This window comes from Perognathus longimembris, chromosome 6 (assembly GCF_023159225.1).
Source record: "Perognathus longimembris pacificus isolate PPM17 chromosome 6, ASM2315922v1, whole genome shotgun sequence".
Classification (NCBI taxonomy): domain Eukaryota; kingdom Metazoa; phylum Chordata; class Mammalia; order Rodentia; family Heteromyidae; genus Perognathus; species Perognathus longimembris.
In genome coordinates, this window is record NC_063166.1 from 83990004 (window position 1) to 84015378 (window position 25375).

The 25375-nt window shown below is 37.7% G+C and overlaps 1 protein-coding gene across 1 annotated transcript in view; it reads right to left on the reverse strand.

The window, feature by feature from the left end:
* The window catches only part of Sycp2 (synaptonemal complex protein 2), a 52703-nt gene extending 28474 nt beyond the window's left edge, over positions 1–24229 (reverse strand). The window contains exons 1-19 of the mRNA XM_048349688.1: positions 24132–24229; positions 20148–20209; positions 19284–19427; positions 17562–17690; positions 16354–16458; positions 16122–16146; positions 14026–14111; positions 13137–13222; positions 12840–12874; positions 11982–12124; positions 11849–11901; positions 11619–11664; positions 10715–10810; positions 7517–7577; positions 4539–4687; positions 3478–3552; positions 2685–2831; positions 1557–1656; positions 331–488 (exon numbers count right to left, since the gene is read on the reverse strand). Of these exons, the coding sequence (XP_048205645.1) occupies positions 331–488; positions 1557–1656; positions 2685–2831; positions 3478–3552; positions 4539–4687; positions 7517–7577; positions 10715–10810; positions 11619–11664; positions 11849–11901; positions 11982–12124; positions 12840–12874; positions 13137–13222; positions 14026–14111; positions 16122–16146; positions 16354–16458; positions 17562–17690; positions 19284–19427; positions 20148–20171 (1662 nt within the window). The 5' untranslated portion in view covers positions 20172–20209; positions 24132–24229. The remainder of the gene's footprint in view (positions 1–330; positions 489–1556; positions 1657–2684; positions 2832–3477; positions 3553–4538; positions 4688–7516; positions 7578–10714; positions 10811–11618; positions 11665–11848; positions 11902–11981; positions 12125–12839; positions 12875–13136; positions 13223–14025; positions 14112–16121; positions 16147–16353; positions 16459–17561; positions 17691–19283; positions 19428–20147; positions 20210–24131) is intronic.
* Positions 24230–25375: the final 1146 nt, after the last annotated feature.

Consider the following 25375-nt stretch of genomic DNA (forward strand, 5'->3'; position numbering starts at 1 on the left):
TGGAAGTGGCACTGTGGCTCAGGTGGTAGAGTGCTAGCCTTGAGCAAAAGAAGCTCAGGGACAGTTCAAGCCCCAGGACCAGCAAAAAATAAAGAAATAAAGACTGATGGCAAGTCCATTTCTCCTATCAAATGTGCACCTTACCTATAGTGAATAGATGTTAATTTTTTTTGTAAGCACTGCTTTCAAGGACAATAATGATATCCAGAAAAAATTAATTTTGTAAACTAAATAAGAAAGTATTCCAAATACAAACAGCTCAGTATACATTCTAATACCATAACAACATGGTGAAACCTTATTTTCACAATACTTCCTAAGTATTCTTACTTTTTCTGTATTTTTTCTCCTGCATCGTCCTTCAGATGCCCTAGAGTCAAGTGATAAAGCATCATCTACTCCATTTTCTGACGTATTGGGAACATTAACTTTTTCTGAAAAGTTTAGCTTTTGCTGTGGTGGCTTACTTCTTCTTCTTCGTGGTGTTACTAAAAGGAGGACAAAGGACAGGCAGATTTCTTTGTCATTTCTGTCACTGAGGTACTTTCAGGATGAGAAAGTTAACTCAGGGGGGCTGGGAATATGGCCTAGTGGCAAGAGTGCTTACCTCATATACATGGAGCCCTAGGTTTAATCCCCAGCACCACATATATGGAAAAATGGCCAGAAGTGGCGCTGTGGCTCAAGTGGCAGAGTGCTAGCCTTGAGCAAAAAGAAGCCAGGGACAGTGCTCAGGCCCTGAGTTCCAGGACTGCCCTTCCCCCCCCCCCAAAGAAAAGAAAGTTAACTCAAATAAGGTGAGTAAAAATGGAAGGTTCTAGGATGCTATACAGGCTTGTGGCCTAGATGAATAAGTAAAAGCAATGACATTTTACAAGATAAATGGTGGAGGAAAAATTGTTGTGTGCAGCAGAAAGACTGACTCAATTTCAGACCTATTAAGTTTCAAGATTCTGTCATACACTAGGAAACTGACTACTAGGTAACTAGAGTTTCTGAATAAAAGTTCAATATTAAATTGGCATTAACACTAAATACTTAAAGTAGCAGACAATATATTTTTTAACCTGAAGTCTTAATATGTGCCAAACTTTTAATGTAATACTATACTCTTGGTATTAGGCACAGTCTAAACATTCTACAAAGTTTTTTGTTGTTAAATGTATATATTTTTATTTAATCCTTTAAACAAATTGATGAAATCAGACACTTAACTCCCATGTTATAGTAAGACGATGGTTCTAAATTTAGCTAGAGGATAATCTGGGCAAAGTACAAAAATCGAGTGAGGAATCAATAAGTCCAAGAAAATGACTGATTCAATGTTATTTTTAACCTCTGTTATGTTACATCTTGCATGAATTATGACCAATTATTAATACAATATTTTTTAAACTTTATGTTAATACTCACTTTATCTTTCAGAAATTTGTAATGGGAAAATGATCAACTTTCATATCTTCAATATGTCCTCTAGGTAAATTATATCCACTCAATTAAAAACATATTCAAAATACAATACTTGTTTAAAAATCTTTAAAGACAATTAAACTTACTTGCGTTGACCAATAGTACTGGACTTCTCACAGTGTATCTATCGGTACCAGCAACAATCATTGATGCTTCAGACATTTTCCTTTTGCTAGGAGTAGTTATCTTAAGCCATGAGAAACAACCACAGTAAACATACATTCTTTATTAAAATTAGTTTCCCTCAAAACAATTTGCCTGACTACATACATTTTGTCCTGATTACATGTTTTTTTAAAAAATAAAAAAAATATGCACAATTTTCTGTGTTCTAGGCTGAACCTGTAGGTTTTTATTTTCGTGTTTGGCAATAAATAAAGTAACTAAAACAAAGTAAATATTGTTTTAAAGAAAGTGTGCTGATGCACAATTTCAAGAAAGGGCTTATAGATATACGACACACAGAGAATGTCTTAGAACAGAAAGTGGAGATATGACTGTGGAACATTGAAGAGAAGTCTACATTCTAAGAGTTCAAATTGTGTACACTAAGAAGCTCTGCCAGAAAGAGAGATCAGGATTTTTAGAAGGCTGAGTATCAGGATTTAGAGCAAACTTACAAAAAGATGGGAAGAGAGACTATCTTTGATCTAGTAAGAGAAGTAGAATGCCAAAACAGGAGCTGAAAAAGGAGAGGACCTTAAGAAAAGGTATGGAAAAGAAGGCTAAGAAATGGTTCTATGGAATATGCCTACAAGTAGGAAGAAAAGGGGTGGGGGAGAGTAGGGGGAGGAGGAGGGGGAGGGGAAGAGGGAGGAGGGGGAGGGGGAAGGGGAAGACAAAGAGCCCAACCCTTTGCTTACTTTCCTTGCTTTACAAAAAAAAGAACATTGTAAGTTTTTATTGTATATTATAATTAAAGTAAATATACACTATAAAGAGTGGGGGAAATGGTAATATATTCTCCTGTATATCTCAGTTTGTAATTCATAAATGTAAACTGTAGAATATGCCTTCTCCTAAAGTATGCACATGCATGTATTATGCTAAGATATTATTTCCTTTGTTTTGCGCATTTGCAAGAGGTGTATATTTAGGGACTAAAATAGGCTTGTTTAAAACCATTAATATACACATTCTTGATGCTTTTTTGTATCTCTAGCAATGACACAATCTATGGTAATTTCTTAAGCAATTATTTTGACCATATTTACCTCGATCTGACTACTTAGGGTGTCCTCTTGGTTGTTATTTTTGGTGCATTTTGGAGGGTTAACAGATTTGTTTGGGGAGTTAAATTTTTCTTTTAAAATAACAGGTTCTTCTTCAATTGGTGAACTTTGGCTTTCTGGCACCAGCATCTGTTGGAAATGTAGAAACCCTATATGAAAACTGTAAACCACAGGACATTCTTAAAAAACATTTTATGTCTTAGTAAAGCTCTTACTCATTTCATATGTACAAATCTCACCTCCTTCTTTCTTCTATCCATGTATTAATTTTTACAAGTCAACCCCAAAGAAATATCCACTTTTGCAAACAGTTTTGTCATTAATGGAAGGACACATACTTCTAATTTTGTGTGTGTGTGCTGTGTGAACTCAGGGTCTGGAAGCTCTCCCTGATCTTTTCTGCCCAAAGCTAGTGCTCTGCCACTTAAGCAACAGCTTCATTTATAGCTTTTTGGTAATTAACTGGAAATAAGAGTCTATAGACTTCCTGCCTAGGCTAGTTTCTAATCATGATCCTTAGATCTCAGCCTCCTAGTAGCTAGGATTATAGGTATGAGCCACTGGCACTCAGCTTATACTTCTAAATTTTAAAGTTACCAACATTGTTATTTATCAATAACTGTGTTTAAATTATCACTAACTAAAATATATCTTTTATTTCAGTATCATTTATGTTAAGACTACCTGGGTTTTTTTTAATTCACCATTCAATACCAACCTTATTACTATTTAATGTTAAGCCTAACCCAATGATAAATATCAGTAAGAAACATACCTGGGATCCATTTTCATCAAAAAGGATATGCACAGATGTTTTAGCAACTGAAATACCTTGTTTCTGGGTAAATTCCTAAAATCCAATGATGAAAGTGATATGATTTTCCTTTTTTTTCCATTCAATGCAATTATTTTTCTATCTGGCTTCCTCAATAATTGCCAAATGATTATTGTTACTTTTCATATACTAATACCCTATTTCAGAACCTTTCCTTTACTTTCTTACTAACCACAGCCTCCTAAGCTTGTCATTTTGGTCCTTGCACAAGATTCCTCCCAAATATCTCTCTGTTATTCACTATTGAAGCTTGTTAAAAGAACATTTCCCAAAAACATCCCATCAATTGTCAACTTATTGTACCAGTTAAAGAAAGCATCTTATCTAAATCCTACTCTAACTCAATGGGCCATTTCAAGCCATCTCCACAATAGTGCCTTACTTTTAATCCTTAGTCTTAATGATTATTCTATTTCTGTCATTTTCCTTAAAGGTATTTACTTCTGAGGCATCATTTCTGTATCTTGAAAACAATTATTTATTTCATCTTACTTTTTTTATATTGTTAGTCTTGAGGTTTGAACTCTGGGCCTGGGGCACTGTCCTTAAGCTCCTTTTGCTCAAAGCTAGCACTCTACCACTTGAGCCACAGCGCCACTTCCAGCTTTTTCTGTGATTTAGTTGGAGAGAAAAATCTCACACTTTTCTGCCTGGGATACCTTCGAACCACAATTCTCAGATCTCAAGTCTCCTGAGTAGCTAAGATGACAGGCATGAGCCACTGGTGCCCAGCTTCATCTTACTTTTTAAACACTTGTCAGGAATTCTTCAAATATCTTAAACAGTGGCTTCTAATTCTGTTCTCTCAGATACTTTCCAGCAGACATCTCAAAGGATATGGCTAACAAGCTGATAGATATTCCACAGTACAGATTTAAAAATCTAAGATTATCATGTCATTTTAAGAACTGTAAAGAACAATGAAAGTTAATTGATAGCTCCAAACTGGGTTACCAAAACTATAAAAAAAATAGTTAATATTTAGGGGTTGAAAAACTTACCTTGTATTTGCTTGTACCAAAAATTTTTTGAGTCACACTGGTAATTTCTAGAGATATGTCAAAATACAAAAGCAATTCTTTTCCTTCTGTTTGACTAATTCTTACTGTATTTTGCAGAATTATAGACAGTAGCTTCTTTGAGTCTTTCACTATACACAAACAAATAACATTGATTAGTTTATATCAATTTGAAGGTACCATCCTGTTAGTATAATAAGAAAACTGCAGCATATTAATATTGAATCAAGGGCTGGGGATATAGCCTAGTGGCAAGAGTGCCTGCCTCGGATACACAAGGCCCTAGGTTCGATTCCCCAGCACCACATATATAGAAAACAGCCAGAAGCGGCGCTGTGGCTCAAGTGGCAGAGTGCTAGCCTTGAGCGGGAAGAAGCCAGGGACAGTGCTCAGGCCCTGAGTCCAAGGCCCAGGACTGGCAAAAAAAAAAAATATATATATATATTGAATCAAAATTTAAAAATTTAGAACCAATCACTATTTAATAAGTTTTGGTACTATCTATGTTAACAAATGTATAGGAGAGAGAACTAGAAAAGATAAAAGATCGAAGCAGGCTTTCTGTGTCTTCTCTGGTGAAGTGAGTTCTCATTTACTAGAGCACGCTGTTTTATGAACATAAGTTCACCTCTGGAATAAGCTGACAATGGATAATAAAGATAGGGTGTTTATGTATGTGGTGTATTTCTTCAATTTTCTTTTTCATTCATCTAGTCTTTTTCTACTAGGCTTCTCAATCACAATTCCAGTAGGCATTTTAGTGTGATTGAGAAACTCATAAATTAGATATTCAAAAATTTTCTGTTTAGAAAATGATCTTGAAAACTCCCTCAGTAGTATGTCAGGAGACTCATACTAGCTTATACTACTTATGATTATCCATAAATATAAGGTTATCAGTACCATTTTGATACTGGAAGAAGGAATGTAAAGAGATCAAAGAAACAGATGAGAGCCCCAAGAATTAGACCTTCTTATAGAACCTACGTATAGATTTGGGGGTGGGGGGCAGGGGATCAGTCATGGACTTAACTCTGGCCCTGGGTGCTGCCCCTGAGCTCTTCAGCTCAAAGCTAGTGCTCTACCACTTGAGCCATAGGGCCCCTTCTAGTGTTTTTGGTGGCTAACTAGAGATAAGAATCTCATGGACTTTCCTGCTAAGGGTGGCTTTGAACTGTGATCCTCAGATCTCAGCCTCCTGGGTAGCTAGGATTAGGTGGCATTAGGATAGGTGGCATGAGCCACCAGCACCCGGCTTATAGATTTTTAAAACACAGAAATCCAGTGGAAAAGGGAAGGGCATACTGGAATAAATACCTCTATATACAAAAGAAAAAGATTCCTGAATAACACCATGGCCAAATATTTATTTGTGGTAGGTTATAATAATAAGAAAAAACTAAAACCACAAAATTTTTAAAGGAAAAATTGTCATTCAGGGATAAGCCTTTGCAATCACCATGAAATAAAAATTTGATGAGGTAAACTTCAAATTAAAGTTAAAATTAATAAAGTAAGCATAATGTAGACTGGAAGAATAGTCACAAAAGGTATTTGCCAGAGGATGCTTATCCAGGATACATGAAAACTACTAAAACCCAATAACTAAAGGGGAGATTTAATAAAAAGAAAAACAAAGTGTTTAGGGCTGGGGATATGGCCTAGTGGCAAGAGTGCCTGCCTCAGATACAGGAGGCCCTAGGTTCGATTCCCCAGCACCACATATACAGAAAACGGTCAGAAGCGGTGCTGTGGCTCAAGTGGCGGAGTGCTAGCCTTGAGCGGGAAGAAGCCAGGGACAGTGCTCAGGCCCTGAGTCCAAGGCCCAGGACTGGCCAAAAAAAAAAAAAAAAAAAAAAAAAAAAAACCAAAGTGTTTAAACAGACGCCTCACAAGGGAACATAAATGCTGCGTATTTCATGTGTGTGTGCAGCACATGTATAAAAGTACTCAACAGTGATTATTAGGAAAATGCAAATCAAAACTGTAATGGGAAACTACCTTATATGCACTGAAATGACTAAAATGTCTAACGTAATAATTTTTAACTATACCAGCCTGCCAAATTATACGATTCTGTCTTATTGCTAAGCAATTCCCCCTTATAGAAGTGGGGAGAAGAGATGTTTGGATTTCATTGGGTAATAATGCAAAAATAGTCACACCGAGTCATAGTGGCTTTTGTTTTCTTTTTCTATTTATTTTATTTTATTTATTTGACAGTTCTGGGGCTTGAACTCAAGTCCTGAGCACCATTCCTGACTTCATTTTGTTCAAGGCTAGCCCTCTACCACTTGAGCCACACTTCTCTATATATGGTGCTGAGGAATCGAACCCAGGGCTTCATGTATGCGAGGCGAGCACCCTACCCCTAGGCCATATTCCCAGCCCCGTTTTCTTTTTAAAACAATACTTTGCGTAGTTATTCAAAGGAGTTGCCACTTAGCAAAGGAGTTATGAATGTAAAGCATGCTGATCAGTGTCACCCCTTTCAACAATCTCAACCATCCCTCCTAATCCACCCCTTCCCTTCCCTTTTCTTAATTTTATAGGATATACATTGAATTCTAGCTGCATTCTAGCCCCTTCTCTTCATTCCTTTACCTCTCTCCCCTTGACTCCACTTCAAGTACCCAGTCTTTATTTTGTTGAACTTGACTTTCTAAGGAATTATACTCTTGAGTTCTCCCTTGAATCTACCATATTTCAGCTAATACACTGTATGATCCTGGCTTTTAGATAAGCTAGGAAGGGAAAGAAATCAGTACAGGAGGGAGGTGGCAGAGAAGGGAAAATTCGAGGGAAGGAATTTCATGAATTTATGAACGTGGATTTCTGAAGTGCTGATTTTGTTTTCACTAGTCCATTTGTTATCCCAGAGAAGATGCAGTTTCTATTTCCTATTCCCTATGGCATGAGACAAGAAGAAAATCACAAAAAGTAAGTTTGAAGTCTAGTACCTTCAATGCTGTACATTTGAACTTTTTCCTCAGGCACTGTGACTGCTTCCCACTGATGATCCTTCAATGTAAGAAAGGGCATTGAGCATATAACCATTTATTCCTTGATTTAAACTTCGTTGGGCACCGATTTTTAAGTTACATGAACTATAAAAGTCACTGATATACATATATATTCTTGTTCCAGTGATTAACTATCTGTTATACATGCTATATTTAATCTACTTTGTTCACTCTTTTCTTTTTTTGTTTGTTTTGGCTTGGTTTTGGGGTTTTCGTGTGTGTGTGTGTGTGTGTGTGTGTGTGTGTGTGTGTGTGTGTGTGTGTGTGTCTGGTGCTGGTATTGGGGCTTGAACCAGGGCTTTGCATTCTTACATGGCTTTCTCCTGCAAGGCTGGCACTCTTCCATTTAAGCCACAACTCTACTTCTAGCTTTTTGCTGGTAATTGGAGAGAAGAGTATTGTGGACTTTCTTGTCTGGGCTGGTTCCTAACCACAGCACTCAGATCTCAAGTCTCCTGAGAAGCTAGGATTACAGGCATGAGGTACCAACACCAGGCCCCACTATATTTTGATCTATCTTCCCACCATGAATAGGTCCCCCAGTACTCAGTATAGATCTGTCATATAGTTAATTTCACAATATCCACTGAATTGAGGTTACCTCTTATATCACTCACTGGATCCATATCACCTTTTTCTCCTATCCTATGTGTACTCTATACACTAACTATACTACTTATCTTTCAGTTCTTTCAGTATTCCATTTATTCATTCTTACAATAAGTGTGACTGTTGAATAGATATAAACAAGAAAAAGCAGATTCCTGGTTTCATAAATATTATATTCTTTGGAGGAGAAATGGACAACAAAATTATTTTAAATAGTAATCACTACTATGAAGAAAATAAGGGCATTGTAGATCATTATCTACATTATAATACATTATATTGAATGACCAGAGTATACCTGTCTTAGGAGTTAACATTTGTGCTGACACCTAAATGGAAAGGAATTAAGGTGCAAGGATCAATCTAAACGATGTGTTCTAAACCAACAAATGAAGAAGCAAACAATTAGAAATGGTTATGGTCTTTTTGAGAAAAAGAAATAAATGTCTGGAACACAGAGAATGGCAGAGAAACAGCCAGGAACCAGGTCATAAAAAGTCTTAGATGCTATACTATGAAAGAAAAGAAGAGTTCAAACTGGTACTATATGGAGAATAGTTTCTCAGGAGAGCAACAGAAAGCATAGGAAAAACATACCATTGCTAAAAAAAATTTAGAGGACAGAAGATTCAAAATATATTTGGGGGAAGAAGTATCCAAGAGCATCTTCATCAATAAATATTTGGAACATAATTTATAAATCCAGTTATACACTGCATATCATGAATACTACCATAATATGATGACCTATTTCCTGGTCAAAATCATCCATTAGAGTGTAATGCAGGAACATCCCACCTAATTTAGAATCTAAGTGGGGAATGTCTGGCCCATGGGCCCTAGAAGGCCCCCCAAATCATTTGCTACATGCCAGCACAGATAGCTTATGTTTCTTTTGGCTACCCTCAGACAGTCTGCTTGAATTAATAATTTTGTATGATCTGAGAGTGATGTTATAAATAATGAAATGAAGCCAAGCGACAGTACCTTATTCCTGCAATCCTAGCTACTCAGGAGTCTGGGATCTGAGTATTGTGACTGGAAGCCAACCCAAGCAAGAAAGGCCATGGGATTCTCATCTCCAATTAACTACCAAAAAGCCAGAAGTGGAGCTGTGGTTCAAGTGGCAGAGTTCTAGCTTTGAACAGATAAAGCTAAGGAATGTACAGACACAATTTTTTTATAAAAGTAAATAAATGGTCATAGGTAGAAAAGGGGTTTCCTACCCTTTAACTGGACCAAGCTGAATGGAGGCATAAAATTCATTACTATTCTGCCAAAATAAAATGATTGTTTCTAAAAGAAAATTCAGTTACTCCTTCGAATGCTAAAGGAGAAATAGACTGATAAAAATTGTTCTTGCTTGCAAGAAGTACTTGTCATTGGAATTCATTTTTAATTAGACATTTTAATAAGGCACTTTAAAATAAAAATAAAGTATGTGGTAATCTTAACAAGTATTTGGCTAATGTTACTTATAAAGGTTTTACCAGGACAGGAATCTGTTAAGAAATAGATTTGTGCTTCCAAGTACAAGACTTCAAACATATTATCATCAGCCATAACCAGACTAGTACATACTGACCAACTCTCACTAATAAATTGGTAGTTATTCAACAATACGAGATCAATATATGCTGATGAACCAAATATAAGGTGGTAGCTACTGCTGTTAAGAAATAATAGCTGAAGTACTTTTCCTCAGGTAGAAAATATGCCATCTATTTGGAAGGTTTAAGCATGATTGTGATATAAAGACAGAAAAGAACTACAATTCACTTTCAAATGCTACCACAAGAATCTTTCACTTACTACTTTCAAAGACCAGATTTTCTGAATGAATAATACTATATATCATCATCTGTTAGTGTTACTATTAATAGGGTATCTCTATGTTTGAACAACTGTAGTCTTTTCATTTTCTTTTTTTCTGATATAGTGCTAGAAATGGGAGCCCAGGGTTTTATACATGCTCATTAAGTACTCTACCAGTGAGTTACACTTCCAGATCTGATTGTTATCCTTTCTGACGTCAATTTCGTCTGGGTGAATATAAAATTTTATTTCATAACATGCAAAAATTAGTATGAAAATTTAGCATTGGGGCTGGGAATGTGGCTTAGTGGTGGAGTGCTTGCCTAGCATGCATGAAGCCCTGGGTTTGATTCCTCAGCACAACATAAGCCAAAGAAGCCAGAAGTGGCACTGTGGCTCAAGTGGTAGAGTGCTAGCCTTGAGCAAAAGAAAGCCAGGAATGGTGCTCAGGCCCTGAGTTCAAGCCCCAGGACTGGCAAAAAAAAAAGAAAGAAAATTTAGCAATTTTTTTCTGTTACAATAAAACATCAGATATAATTTCCACTTTTAATTAGCTTGGTAAGTTACTATCTTAACATTACAAGACCTTACATTAAAACTCATTTAAAGAATGGCTTCAAAAAAACATGTACAAATAAATCTGCATTCTCAAAATGAATTATAATTATGCATAGATAAATATATAAAATAATATAGATGGAATAAGCTTACTTCATTATCTCCAGCAATGTAGAATGATAAGCTCTGGCTCCCAAGGTTAAAATCAATCCAAAATTCCTCAAGTTTTTCATCTGCTGGTATTTGCAACTAGTGAAAGAAACATACGAAATTAGTATATGCTATGCTTAGATAAACAAAAGTGGAAAATTATTATCAGATTATATTCATGGCCAATACTTTTTAGTTTGTTGTCTTGCTTGGCTTTATTTTATGGGTCTAGAATCTATATTGTATCCTAAAATAAATGTTCTACTCTAACTAGAAGAGAAACAACAGAAAAATATAACATTTAGATTAACTTAGAAACAAAAGGAAGGCAATTTTATTTATTTATTTTTTATTTATTTATTTAGGCCAGTCCTGGGCCTTGGACTCAGGGCCTGAGCACTGTCCCTGGCCTCTTTTTGCTCAAGGCTAGCACTCTGCCACTTGAGCCACAGCACCACTTCTGGCCGTTTTCTATATATGTGGTGCTGGGGAATCGAACCTAGGGCTTCATGTATATGAGGCAAACACTCTTGCCACTAGACCATATTCCCAGCCCCAGGAAGGCAATTTTAATAGTGAAAACAAAAATTACCCTCAAAAATAAGATGCTAATAAAGGTTGAAAATATTAATGTGAATATATTTGATATAATGTGAATATATATGATAAGTCACTAAAAGGCTTATCTGAAGAATCTGAAGGTTTGGAGTTCAGCTTTCAACATTTCAGTTATACTTATCCAATATCATTATCCTGGTGTCACTAACATTTACAGAATACTAGACCACATGTCTTATAAGCTAATTAACCACACGAATCCTTAGCCATATTTTAATCTATAATCTATAATTCACTTAACTCTTGCATCAAAATTTATCCAATAACTAACATTAAATTAAAAGCTTACCTCATGTTTATCAAGAAATGCAGACAAACAAGGAAATGTGAAGACCCTGAAATCCAAAATAGTTTAAGAAAAAAAAAGGATTATGCCTGATACAGAATATAGCAACTTTTTAGGTTAGGTATAATATTGTTTTTAAGTAATATCAAAAATTTTCCTATACTCTAGCATATTAGAATAAATAAAATTCTCTATGTTTTTCAGTAAATGGTTACATATTGTGTTAAACTTACCTTCTCTTATCTCCAAGCATGCCATTTACAACATTGAGAAATAGCCTGCAATCCTAATTTTAAAAAGAGAAAGCTTTTAAAAATCATAATTAAACAAAAAGTTACTAATTTTTGTAATTTTTATACTACTTACTGTTTCAAATTCACAATCTTTAATTCCTTTAAATGCATTAGCAATAAAATCTATTGAAAACCACTGACAGGCCAATTCTTGTCTTTGTTTTTCTGTGGTCATTCTACATAAAGCTTCCACAATGCCTACCTGTAAGTCATAATCTATAAAAACAATTGTTACTGTGCAAGTTGAAATTGTGAAAATTAACTTTATAAAAATACATTTTATACTTTGCAAGTTATTAGAACAAGCAGGAGAAATAAGAAATAAATGTCAATTCTTCATTTTTACTAACAGGAAAAAAAACATGCATTTTTAAAAAGTAAAGAAACTCTTTAATTTCCAAAGACACTAACACTACGTTATTACTAGAGTTATATTCTTTGAAAATACTTTATGCAGCAATATATAAATAATAAAATCTCTGTTTTCTTTTAGTATAGCATGATGTTTACAGTTACCTCAGCATATTTTAAGCCAGGCTTTATTCTATATGTGGATTAATACATCAAAATTTGCTCATAGAAAACTTAGGAAAGAAAATTTATGGTCTTGTAATAAATATCTTGTTTTAAAAAGTCTATGTCTTCTAAGAATATTAAATTTCCCACAATATAATTTTAGGAATTATCTTATTATTCATAAAATTACCATTTGGCAAAATTATTGAATTCCTATTATAATAAAAATTATTTTGTCCTAAAGATACTACTCATTTAGTTTTTTAATTAAAGTAATCTAAAGCTTGCTTCACCGTACATAAACAGTTTATAATTCTTTTGCATAATCTGCTAACATTATAATGCTAATAATTTATCAGGGAATATACCATTCATAAACTTGAAATAACTTCAAATCTTAAAATTATATACTTACCTCCAGCATATATAATTCTTTCTCCCATACTACTCCTGTGAATTAAAATAACAGATTATACACAGGACTACTATCCTTTAAAGAAAGTCCATGTATTTGGGGGAAGGGCTTCTTTAAAATTTAGTTTGCTATTATAATTGACTTTGGGAGAAAATACACTCATATAATACTTCAATTTATAAATCTTAATAGATTTGATGATTTAATTCAAATTCATAGTTGCTATGTTGCCTTCTAAACCATTCTTTAAATTCTTGACTTAAACAACTAATAAAAATAATACTTGCAAATTATTACATGAGAGTTGACATTTCTTGGGTCGAAAGTATTTTCCTGGTATCTCGAGGCATTCTGTCAAGCATAGCATTTATTTTCTTAAAAGTCTAGAAAACAAAAGAGAATGAGTTAAGTTTATTTTCAGTGAAATATTAAGTATTTAAAAATAGAATTATAAACTTAGAAGTTCATTTTTTTCTTAATCAGTGTATTTAATGCACAGAATAGAGTAGGGTATGAGAAAAAAACATCAGATATAAAATAGCAAATAGAAAATGACATAAACCATGAGTAACTAAAAGTAGAATATGACTCCTGTACTTAAGACATTTGTATTCTTTGCAAAATTATGTACTTACAATTATTTTAAGAGCTAAGAAATCTGAAAACTGCTACATTTAAATTTTTGCTCGGGTGGATTATATATATATATGTATATATCTATATGTACAAGGTTCTTTTGACTTTTAAATACTTTAGACTTCCTTACATCTGGACAGTGTAATTTATTATCACATGAGTTACATGCATACACATTCTACATGGCTATGAATTTTTAAACCTTCTCATTGTATATATTAGTTATACAAGGGGGCTTCATATGATCTTTCTGTATATTCATAATACATACTCTCACCCCCTCTTATCACTCATGGCCATGAATTTTTGTTACCTCTTTGTTTTTAAAAAATGAATGTGTCTGATTGCAATATATATATATATATATTATTGACAAAATACTTTAAATACTTAGAAATTATATTAATGTCAGACACTGAATTCTCAGATAAAAGAAATAAAACTCCAAGAAATTTAGCCCAAGATAATAATTTTTCAATTTGATGAACTGCTACCAAATTTTCTTTACTTTCTTATCTCTAAGTTTTAAAAGACAGTCAAATAAACTTACCTCTTGCTGAATACAAATATTCACTCTTGAGTTGGTAGCCAAGGCACAAATTCGAGGCAAGAAATTTTCCATTACTTGCTTTTTACCTGAATAAAATTGTTAAATTATTTGTGCTAATTTCAAATCCTATTGTCTTTTCTTATGGAAAATATTTATGAAAATGGTCTCTTAAATTTTTAATCATGTATCCAAAGTTCTGATAAAAAACATCAACATATCTTGCCCTCATGAAGTTCTAAATGATATGAGCTACCTCCCAGTTAGCCCATTTTCAAAAGATGAGACTTTATCAGTACAAAATATATGCAGAGGAGTGTGTCACATGCCACTTCAGAATGCAAATTTTAGAAATCATGTTAAACAATGGAAGCATTGCAGGTATAAATATATAAATTTTTCAAGTGACTATATTGAAAGAAAATCTATAATCAGACGAAAATATGCACTGATTTACTTGTAAAGGTCAGATGGGAAACTGAAATATTAGGACATGTTCTCTCCTAAAAACTTAACCACTTTGACTAGATTTTTTTGACTAGATTGTTATATTAACTGAAAAGAATAAGATAACCAAAAAATGAGAAAACAGCATTAAGTATGATTTAAGTTATGTTTGTTTAAACCTTTTTATCTAATGATATAATATATAGTTTTATGCATGAATAATTTATCACCCTCACTTCCCAATCCTGGGAAAGTCTTCCTCAAACAACACAGAGATTAAGAAAACACAACCTGATGGCTTGGCAGAAGACACTTGCAAACCAAATGTGAAAGGCGAATTACAATTTGTTCTGTATTCTCAGTTTACTACCAAAAATTTTGTTCCATTATATCAAGTATGGACAAACTGACACATGACTAAATCAGCTAACTGCCTATTTTTAAATGTCTGTATTAATCATCAGCAGGTGCTCCATGTGTAAACATTTGAATCTATTGTGTTTTAATAATGAATAGTGCCAAAAGTAAGCTTCATTCATTCTCATGTAACTATTGTCAGTTATAACAATTCAGAAATAGAAGCTGAATATCCTACTTTCTCTATCACTCATAAAGTCTAATGCCTTGTCAATGACAAAGTTTTACTGTGACTCTTTCATACTTATGGCCAATAATAAAATTTTTCTGAACAAGATCTGTCCACAGTCACTATAGTAGTTATCTTTCCAAAACTGTCTTCAACCCCTAGGGTAATCAGTTGCAGAGTTGAGAATGTTGTTCAATGAGTTAAGTCCCAAATTACAAGAAAAAATACTGTGTATTTGGTGAATATGCATTGCAATAGTCATTTTAATAATTAATGTAACTAAATAGCAAGTAATAATTCTATACTGCTTTATATACTTCCTAGACTGTCAAAAGTTAAAACAAGCAGCAGACCTCAGTTTCCACAACTTCATAAGAAACTATATTTTCCAAGCTCCAATTTCAAGTTCAGTAGTATTTTTTAACCTTGATGTTAGTGCAAAGGAAGTTTTCATATCTTGAATTTCACACAAACTTCAATTCAAAGTAACTAGTTTCTACTAAAATAAGACATTCTAAATGACAAATATTTTTAAAAGTACATAACTGAATTCAATGAATGACTTTGAATTAATTAATGAGGATGGCTCAATTAAAGTCATGTTCATAAACTCATGAGTATTAGACATTATCTGCATGAAGAAACATTTTCTAATGTGACATACATAAATTTCATTACAGATGAACATTAATAAATGAATATTTGTCATGAATTTTGAAAACAGGAAAGTCTGGCTTTTAAATTTATAAAATGCCATGTTATCTCCTCATAAAGAGCATTATTTTCCACACAAGTAGATCCATATATGAAAAATTATATGCATATAATATATATTTTTAACTACATCAGTAAAACATTTTAGAAATTTGTTGTTGTGTAACCCACATAATACGTGCATTTATCTTGGCCTACAAAATTTATAATTTTAATGTCTTGTACTTTGCAGAAAATGTTGATTCTTGAATTTGCTTACTAGATCCTAATATTAGGACAGTAATATGGGAGTTACAAAACTGTGCTAAAACAGCAAATTTTTGTTCCAACAGAAATAAAACATTTATTTTACCTTCATCACTGATATCATAGATGGCCTGAAAAAATGAATAATATTTAATTAATAATGTATTTCTATTATGAGCCACTACAAATAGTATTACACTGACAGTATTTTAATTCAGGGTGTAATTATTTAACTTGTACTTATTAATGAACTATTTAATACTAAACAATTTAAATACAAAGCACAATGTTTCCTTAAAAATAATAAAATAGCATCATTTAGTCAATGTGATACTTACCATCAAAAGCTCAAAGAAGTCTTCTGTCAAATTTAAAACACCTTCATCTTTTGAATTTCCTCGACTCAGAATAATCTCTTCAGATTTTTCAAACCAGGTAACCATGTAAAAAATAAATGTGCATTTTATTTGCTGTGAATTCCATATTAACAATTTAAAATATTTATCTGTATTTGTATAAATGTTAAACCCAGGAAGAATCATTAAAAATAAAATTTCTAGCACTTTATCAAAAGATAACATTTTTTATCTTTTAATTTTAGGAGACAGGACTCACTTCCTCAAGCTCTTAATCCTCCTGCCTCAGCCTCCTAAGTACTGAGATTACAGGTATGAATCAACACACTGGGTTTAAAACTTAAACCTTTAAACATTCTCTCTCTCTCTCTCTCTCTCTCTCTCTCTCACTTGTTTGCTCTCTCCCTCTCTCTCCCCCTTTGTTAACTATTTTATTTCCAGTTAGAAGATCCTTATTTCTATCTTTTTTTTTTTTTTGGCCAGTCCTGGGGCTTGGACTCAGGGCCTGAGCACTGTCCCTGGCTTCTTTTTGCTCAAGGCTAGCACTCTGCCACTTGAGCCACAGTGCCACTTCTGGCTGTTTTCTGTATATGTGGTGCTAGGGAATTGAACCCAGGGCTTCATGTATATGAGGCAGGCACTTCTTGCCACTAGGCCATATCGCCAGCCCCTTATTTCTATCTTTAAATTCTTAGTGCAAATATATTTATTATAATGATAAACCAAATTATCATGAAATTGTATTGTTAGTAATTATATCAGAAGTTATGGTATTATTTTACCTTAATAAACTCATCTAGGGTTTTTTTTAGTACATATTGTAGTCCCAGATACTGTTTCAGATTTTGATTATACAGAAATGAATGAAAATAAAATCAATATCCATTACTTACAGTAAATGATATAAAACAATAAAACTAAATAGTGATTTAGATAAGCAAAAGAGAAAATAAAACATGTAAATGCCTCATGGGTTTTGTGACTTTAAATTCACACAATTCTCAATGAGTTTGTATAGGTTTCCTAGTGGTCTTTATCTTGTTAACTATACAAGTTATGAACATATTTTTCTCCAATTTCCATATAAAGTTCTTAGATTTTTTCCAACAATGTGGATCACTTGTTATTTTAATAAAAATGTCTTTTATTATATTTCCCTCACACAAATATAATGTATATAATGTACTTATCTTTTGAACTAGTCCTTGTTTTATCATGGTTACAAGCCCAACTTGTCCCAATATACTGATATTTTTGCTACATCTTCCAATAGAAACCAAAATGGTTGAAACATTTTCGACATCCTTTTTATTAAGTTCCTAAAATGAAAAAATGTATTTAGGTTTTTGAAAACAGAAAAATACTATGAAATAAACATTGTGCCAGCAGCATTACATATATTTCTTGTTTTGTTTTGGTTTGTTGGTTGTGGGGCTTGAATGTAGAGCCTGGGCACTGCCCCTGAGCTCTTTTGCTCAAGGTTAGTCTAGCCTTTAAGCTACAGGGCCACTTCCAGTTTTCTGGTGGTTAATTGGAAAAAAGAGTCTGGTGGACTTTCCTGCGGGGCTGGGCTTCTAAGTCTCCCAAGTAGCTAGGAGTACAGGCATGAGCCGCCAGCAGCCAGCCACATATATTTCTAATCCTCACAAATCTTGAAAGGCAGAAATGGTCTTCATCTCTAGTTATATTAGACAGGACCAGAGTGCAGCTCAATAAAGGAATCTGCCCAAACCACAGCTAATGTGAGGACAACATCTGAGATCCACATGAACACAAGAAATTTGTGAGTATCAATCCCCTCCATTCTAAATCCTTGTGTTTAAGTAAAACATCCAAGGAATTATTGATCACATTTTCGCAAGCATGAAAATGCTTCACATTTGCTAAATCAAATCCAACAAATTGCCTACTTAATTTTTTTTTAAGTATTGTCACATCAAGAATATATTGATACAGGAGAATAACAGAGGAAGTAAGACTGATTGGAATACATTGTAAAACTGTGGAAATTTTAATAATGAAAGCATCCCTGTGCAATTAACATAAACTAATAAAACATTTCTAAAGAATATACCGACAGAGGCTAGAAATGTGGCTTAGCAGTTGAGTGCTTGCCTAGCATATATGAAGCCCTAGGTTTGATTTCTCAGCACCACATTGTTAGCATTTCCCTAGCCTCAGGTCCTCAGCTCCTCCCACTAGCCCCCAGATCCACCCATACCTAATGAGCCACTCCTGCTCACCACCTAACCACTTCCCCTTTACCCCCAGAGAGAGAAGCTGCCACCTGGACAAGGTGCAGACGCCATGTAGCTCCCTCCCCCGTGGGAACTATGGCCCCACTAATAAACCTCCTTATGAACCTTCTTCTCCTGCCTGTGATTTTCTCCGCGTGGTCCTCAGGGATGGCCGATACCTATGCTTTACTACGCTTTCACACATAAACAGAAAAAGCTGGAAGTGGTGCTGTGGCTCAAGTGGTAGAGTGCTAGCCTTGAGCAAAAAGAAGCCAGGGACAGTGCTCAGGCCCCGAGTCCAAGCCCCAGGACTGGCCAAAAAGAAAAAAAATGAATATACAGACAGTTTTTTGTTCAAAAAAGGATCAAGTTGTTTAGAATCAAAATAGGTACAAAAATTTTCCCCAGTTTATATAATACTCTATAGTGCTAGCCCTTCTTTATAGTGCTAGCCCTTTGTAAATAAAAATCTGTGTATTTTCTTTAGAAAAGAAGAGTTCACTGTTTAGATATCACAAAAATAAGCAATTTGTGAAGCATTTTAAAATTTAATTAAAAGCAAGCTCACTCAGACTTTCTATTCCATTTTTCTAGTAGAATACCTCTTATTTCTTCTTAGGAAATAAAATTCTACATAATAATTTTAAAAACTGTTCAGCCAAAATGAGTACTTACCCTACATATAAGGTCATCCAATTTGTGGAAAAACTGTTTAGTGCACTTAATCCTCACATCTTCACAAACATCGATTTGTAAAAGCGTTTTCAAAGATTTGAAATTGTTTTTTCTCAGAGCATCATCAATGCATTTTTCCAACTGCTAAAAAAGCATAGTTAATAGCATATATGTTGAATCAAAACCAGAATTACAGCCAGGTATGCATAAAGACAGAGAAATACAGCTTTTAAAAATTATACCAAGTGGGGCTGGGAATATGGCCTAGAGTGCTTGCCTCGTATACAGGATTCTCAGCACCACATATATGGGAAAAGCTAGAAGTGGCGCTGTGGCTCAAGTGGTAGGCTAAGGGCAAAAAGAAGCCAGGGACAGTGCTCAAGCCCTGAGTTCAAGCTCCATAACTGGCAAAAAAAAACAAAAAAATTATACCAAGTGTTAGCTAACCTTACTCTTACATATATCTCTAACCTTTACAAAATCTAGCATTCCTGCTATTAAAGTAATAATTTCCAGACTACAGTTACACACTGAATAGATACAGTAAAACTTAATCTTTACCTAATCAAGTATCCTACAATTTTAAAATGTTATATAAACATTCAAGAATAAAACTTTAAACAATGCATAAGTCTTTTCCAAGTAAAAAGGTATATATAACAAATCAGCATCTTAAGTACTTTATATTCTTAATACAGCTTCTGAAAACTTATCTCTTGAATAGATGAAAGGGTATTGTTATTTAAATTACTCTCCTCTGGACCACTTCATGAAACCTAAGCTTTTTCATCGCTAAAAATAAAGAAATGAACACAAAATAATCTTAGCAATTAAAATACTTCCTTTGGGTCTGGGATTACATACTTGAAGATCTGGCCTTATTGGCATTTTGACTTTATTTAAAAACAGCAGGAGCAAAGAAACACCTATAAAAGAAAAAAAGTATGTGACTTATAATCAGTTCTATTCAGTTTAAAAAGCTTAACATACTATAAATAAGCAGTTTCTTATGCCAAATGGGATAAGTACTGTTACTTTAAATTCTTCATTGAATATTTTTATACATTTTAATCAAATTAGATAGCCAATGAAATAAATTCCTAGATGAGAGCTTAGAGAATGTACTGAACTTGAATAAATGTATTCAAGCCTCTACTTTTACAGATTTTGAAATTTATGTTAAAAAGCCCTGCCCATCAGTCACAAAGTTACCTAGTGAAAGAATATAAACTTAAGACTTCTCAACAATGATGCCTGTTACATGTGTTTCAGTTTGGTGAACATGAAGAAAGTAACACTTGAATTAATCTCTGAATAAAATTGGGACTATTAATAAAATACTGAAGGAAAGAAGAATATACAAATGCATTAACAGAGAACTGGATCAATTAGAACACAGAAATAATAAAATGAGGTAAAGACAACCTAAAGACATTTTGCATGTGCAGCAGAATATTCAGGAAGAATAGGCCTCAAGTTTCTTGCTAACTGCCCAAAATCAAGCCGAGAACAACACTTTTCCCCTTTGTCCAGAGAAAATGTGTATATATCTGAAAACCTATAGGAAGCCTAGTGGTTGAGTGATTGTGTAGACACACAGCACAAACAGATGGTAATGATGACAAGAGACACTTTAACTCATTCATTGCTATGTATTTTTTAAGATTATAAAACAAGACTAAGAATTTTGGCAGAGAATTGGAAATTGGGTTGAGGGATGAGACCAAATAGTTTTAAAAGTGAGAACAGTCAATAATTATTTAGAACTGATACATGGTTTAATAGCAAATTAAGACACAGATGAAGTAAAAATGAACAAAACAGTATATCAGAAGAAATACTCAGCAAGAAGCAAAGATACAAAATATACAGGTATCAAGGAGGGGTACAAGAACATAGAAAATATATTGTGCAGCTTTCTCTATGTGTGACTGAATCCTAAGAGAGGAAATACAGAATAGGGCAGAAGCAATATCTGAAGAGATTATGACTGAGTTTCCTTGACTCAGTAAAAAAGCATAAATCTACAGATTTAAATCCCTGCGAGAGAGAGAGACCTAAGTCTAGGCACACCATACGGAATTGCTGAAAATTAAAAATAAATATGGAATGTGACCTAGTGGTGGAGTGCTTGCCTCGTATATATTAAGTCCTACGTTCGATTCCTCAGCACCACATATATAGAAAAAGCCAGAAGTGGTGCTGTGGCTCAAGTGGCAGAGTGCTAGCCTTGAGCATAAAGAAGCCGGGGACAGTGCTCAGGCCCTGAGTTCCAAGCCCCAGGACTGGCAAACTAAATAAATAAACAAGAGGGTAAAAATGAGAGATTACTTTTGAATAGCATTAGGAAGACTGACAGTTGACCAACCAAAACAAAGAAAACTGGAATATTTTCTTTGAAATGTTATTTTAAACCCTATGGCCTGAAAAATATTTCTCAAAATTAAAGGAAAACGTATTTTGAGAGAAAAAAGATACTGTATCTTGCTAGTGGGGAGGGAGGGAATAGGAAAGGGAAGGGCCTAGAGTGGGGACTAGGGGACTGCCGGAAGCTCGGAAAGGAAAGAGCCTAGATGGGGAGGGACTAGCTAGGAAATAAAAGGTTCTAGAGAAGGGGGAGGGGCTAGGAAGGGGGAGGGCCTAGAGGAGGGTTATAGGGAAAGGGGGTGGGCTATGGAGACTGGGCGGGGCCATAGGGAAGGGATAGATTGTGGAGAGTGGGTGGGGCTAGCTACGAGCAGAGGGTGGGGCAATAGGAAGGACAGGCTGTGGAGAGTGGATGGGGCTATGGGCAAGGGGCGGAGCCACAAAGTCGGGAATGGACTATGGAGAGTGGGCGTGGTTACTGGGAGAGGGCGGGCCCACGCGGAAAGAGGATGGGCCATGGAGTGGGCGTGGCCTGGGGAGAGGGCGGGACCATAGGGAAAGGGGACGGGCTGTGGCGTGGGCGTGGCCGGGGAGAGGGCGGGACCATAGGGAAAGGGGTCGGGCTGTGGTGTGGGCGTGACCTGGGGAGGGGGCGGGACCATAGGGAAAGGGGACGGGCTGTGGCGTGGGCGTGGTTACTGGGAGAGGGCGGGACCATAGGGAAAGGGGACGGACAGTGGAGCCCTCAGGGCCGAGGGGAGGGGGGCTTGGGTGGGGAGGGAGGGGGAGGGGCACACATTCCACAGCGACCGTTGGTCCTGGCGGCCTCAGCCCCCGCCTCGCCAGCTTGGCCTCGCGCACGTGGGGTCGGTCACGAGCTGCCCACACGGCCCCCGGCGTGGCCTCCACCCCCAGCCCCTGAGGGGAGCAGCGCCGGCGGCGGCCGCGGACACCCAGCGCCCCCACGCGGACCCCAGGCCCCGCCACCAGCAGCCACACGGGACCCCCCCTCCGGTCCCGCGGGCACCCCACGCTCGCTCCAGAGAGCCCCGCAAGGCCGCCCCGCGCGGCCCACTCCGTGCGCCGGGCCGCCGCCGTCCCTCAACGCCTCTCGTCAGCCGTCGCGCTCCGCCGGGCCGGCCCGTCCACCCGCCAGGGAGCCGGGCCCGAGGCCTCCGGCCCCTCAGGGCCCCGCGGGGGAAGCCCACCTGCCGCCCCGCCTCGGGGGACCTGCCGTCCTGGAGCCGCGGCCGCCGCTGTGAGCGTCGAGGGCCCGCGCGCCTCCAGATAACCCGCAGGCCCCCGCCGCTGAGGGAGGGCGGGACGCGCCGTCCAATGAGCGCCCTGCGCCGCGAGGCGCACGCCCAATCAGAGGCGCCGGCGGGCCAGGACCCGCCCCTCCCCGGCACGGGGTCTCCGGAGACCTGGGCCAGGGAACAGCCGTTAGCCCGCGGGGGCGCGCACCAGGTGAGCGGGTCCCTCCCGGGCCCACGCAGGGCCCACGCAGGCCTCCCTGCCCACCCCCGTGTGAGCCCCCTCGTGAGCCCCACGCAGTCCCCCCCCTAGGCCCACGCAGGACCCACGCAGGCCTGCCTGCCCACCCCCGTGTGAGCCCCCTCGTGAGCCCCACGCAGTCCCCCCCTAGGCCCACGCAGGCCTCCCTGCCCCCCCCGTGTGGGGCCCCTCGTGAGCCCCACGCAGTCCCCTCCTAGGACCCACTCAGGGCCCAGGCAGGCCTCCCTGCCCCCCCCCCCGTGTGGGGCCCCTCGTGAGCCCCACGCAGTCCCTTCCCAGGCCCACGCAGGGCCCACAGAGGTCTCCCTGAACCCCCCCACCGTGTGGGGCCCCTCGCGAGCCCCACGCAGGGCCCCAAACAGGCGGCACACAGGCCTCACATAGGCCCCTGTGGGCCCCACACAGGTCTCCTTGTGGGCCCACGTAGGCCTCATGGAGGCTCCCCGGGTGGCCCACTCAGGCCCAGCCGCACACGCTCCTGCGGGTGAACGCGGTGGAGGGCTGAGCCTCGGCCGCGGGACCCCCCAGCCCGGGTGGGGTCTGGATGGAAGCCTCCCTGGGCTGGAGACACTATGGGAGCAGGCTGGCAGCCAGGCCCGGGGCCTGTGGGTGCCACGGAGCCTAAGGACCAGGCTGGTGCTTGAGGTCCAGCCAGGCCCGGTGTCCATGCTCACGAGCACACACACGGGTGTGGAGGGCCTTCACACCCGTGTGTGACATCTGTTTTCTACATCCTAACGATCAAAACCTCTGTGGCTCGGTGTAGTTTGATCCCTGCTGTTATCCCATCACAGGAATGAACTGCATCCAACCTTTCCTGCCCTCTGGACTGCTGTGTTTGTCACCTCTGCTCCAAACACTCTCGTGGTAACAGAGCTTTGGTTTATCTGGCATCCATGAGGGGTCAATTTCTAATTTTGGTATAGACGTGGCAAAACCAAAATGAATAATGTGTCTTAATATTACCTTCCTTTTCTATCTAAAGAGCAATGGTTGTTTTAAAATAATGGATTGAAAGGCTGCGAGTGTAGATCAGTAGCCATGTACTTACACGTGTCAAATCACTATCAGGCAGAAAATAAGAAGGCAGCAGCAACATTTGCGTTTGTATGCATTTCAGCAACACATGAGAGTTGGAGGTGTGGCTTAAGTGGTAGCATCCTTGTCTGGCCTGAAAGAGGCTGAGTTCAAACGCCAGGACTGACGAAAACAACATCTCTAACATGAACAACAAATAAGAAGCTCTTGACTTGGACCTGAATACTCTGGAGCTCACACACACACAAACACTTAGGAAAGGGCTGGGGATATGGCCTAGTGGCAAGAGTGCTTGCCTCGTATACATGAGGCCCTGGGTTCAATTCCCCAGCACCACATATATGGAAAATGGCCAGAAGTGGCGCTGTGGCTCAAGTGGCAGAGTGCCTTGAGCAAAAAGAAGCCAGGGGCAGTGCTCAGGGCCTGAGCCCAGGTCCCAGGACTGGCCAAAAAACAAACAAAAAACACTTAGGAAAATTAACACCAAGGAGTAAGAATAAAAATTCACTCGAGGAATAAAGCACATTGACTCATATAGAATAATCGTTTCCTGGCAACTTTGTGCCACAGTGAATCTACTTCTGAGAGATTGTTGTTGTTGTTGTACTGGGAATTAAAGCCCCCAATTGCACCAGCTCCACTATGTGAGCCATGTTCCCAGTTCTTTTGCTCTCATTTGTTTTTCAGAGCCTAGAAATTTTGCCATGGCTGGCCTGTAAGAGGAATCCTCCTAGCTTAACTTTGGAATTCAGCTGACGAATTACATATGCATTTCACAACGGTTTTACACATTTAAACATGTATATATTAAGGGTATTTAATATCTTCAAAGTTTGGACTTTAATTCCTTACACATTAAAATGTAAGATTGTCGAGTGTTTTCAGCCTCATGACCTGGCAGATTACCATCATTTTTTTTTTCTCTCAAGTCCAGCACTCTGCCACTTGAGCCACAGCGCCACTTCTGGCCATTTTCTATATATATGTGGTCGTGAGGAATCAAACCTAGGGCTTCATGTATACCAGACAAGCACTCTTGCCACTCGGAAATATTCCCAGCCCACCATCATTCTTTTCATAGCTAGTTTTCCTCGAGTAGACATAACACTCTTAATGCTGGAGATGTGCGTGCACAGGAAGTTTTCTACATACACTGAAAGCAAAAGCCATGA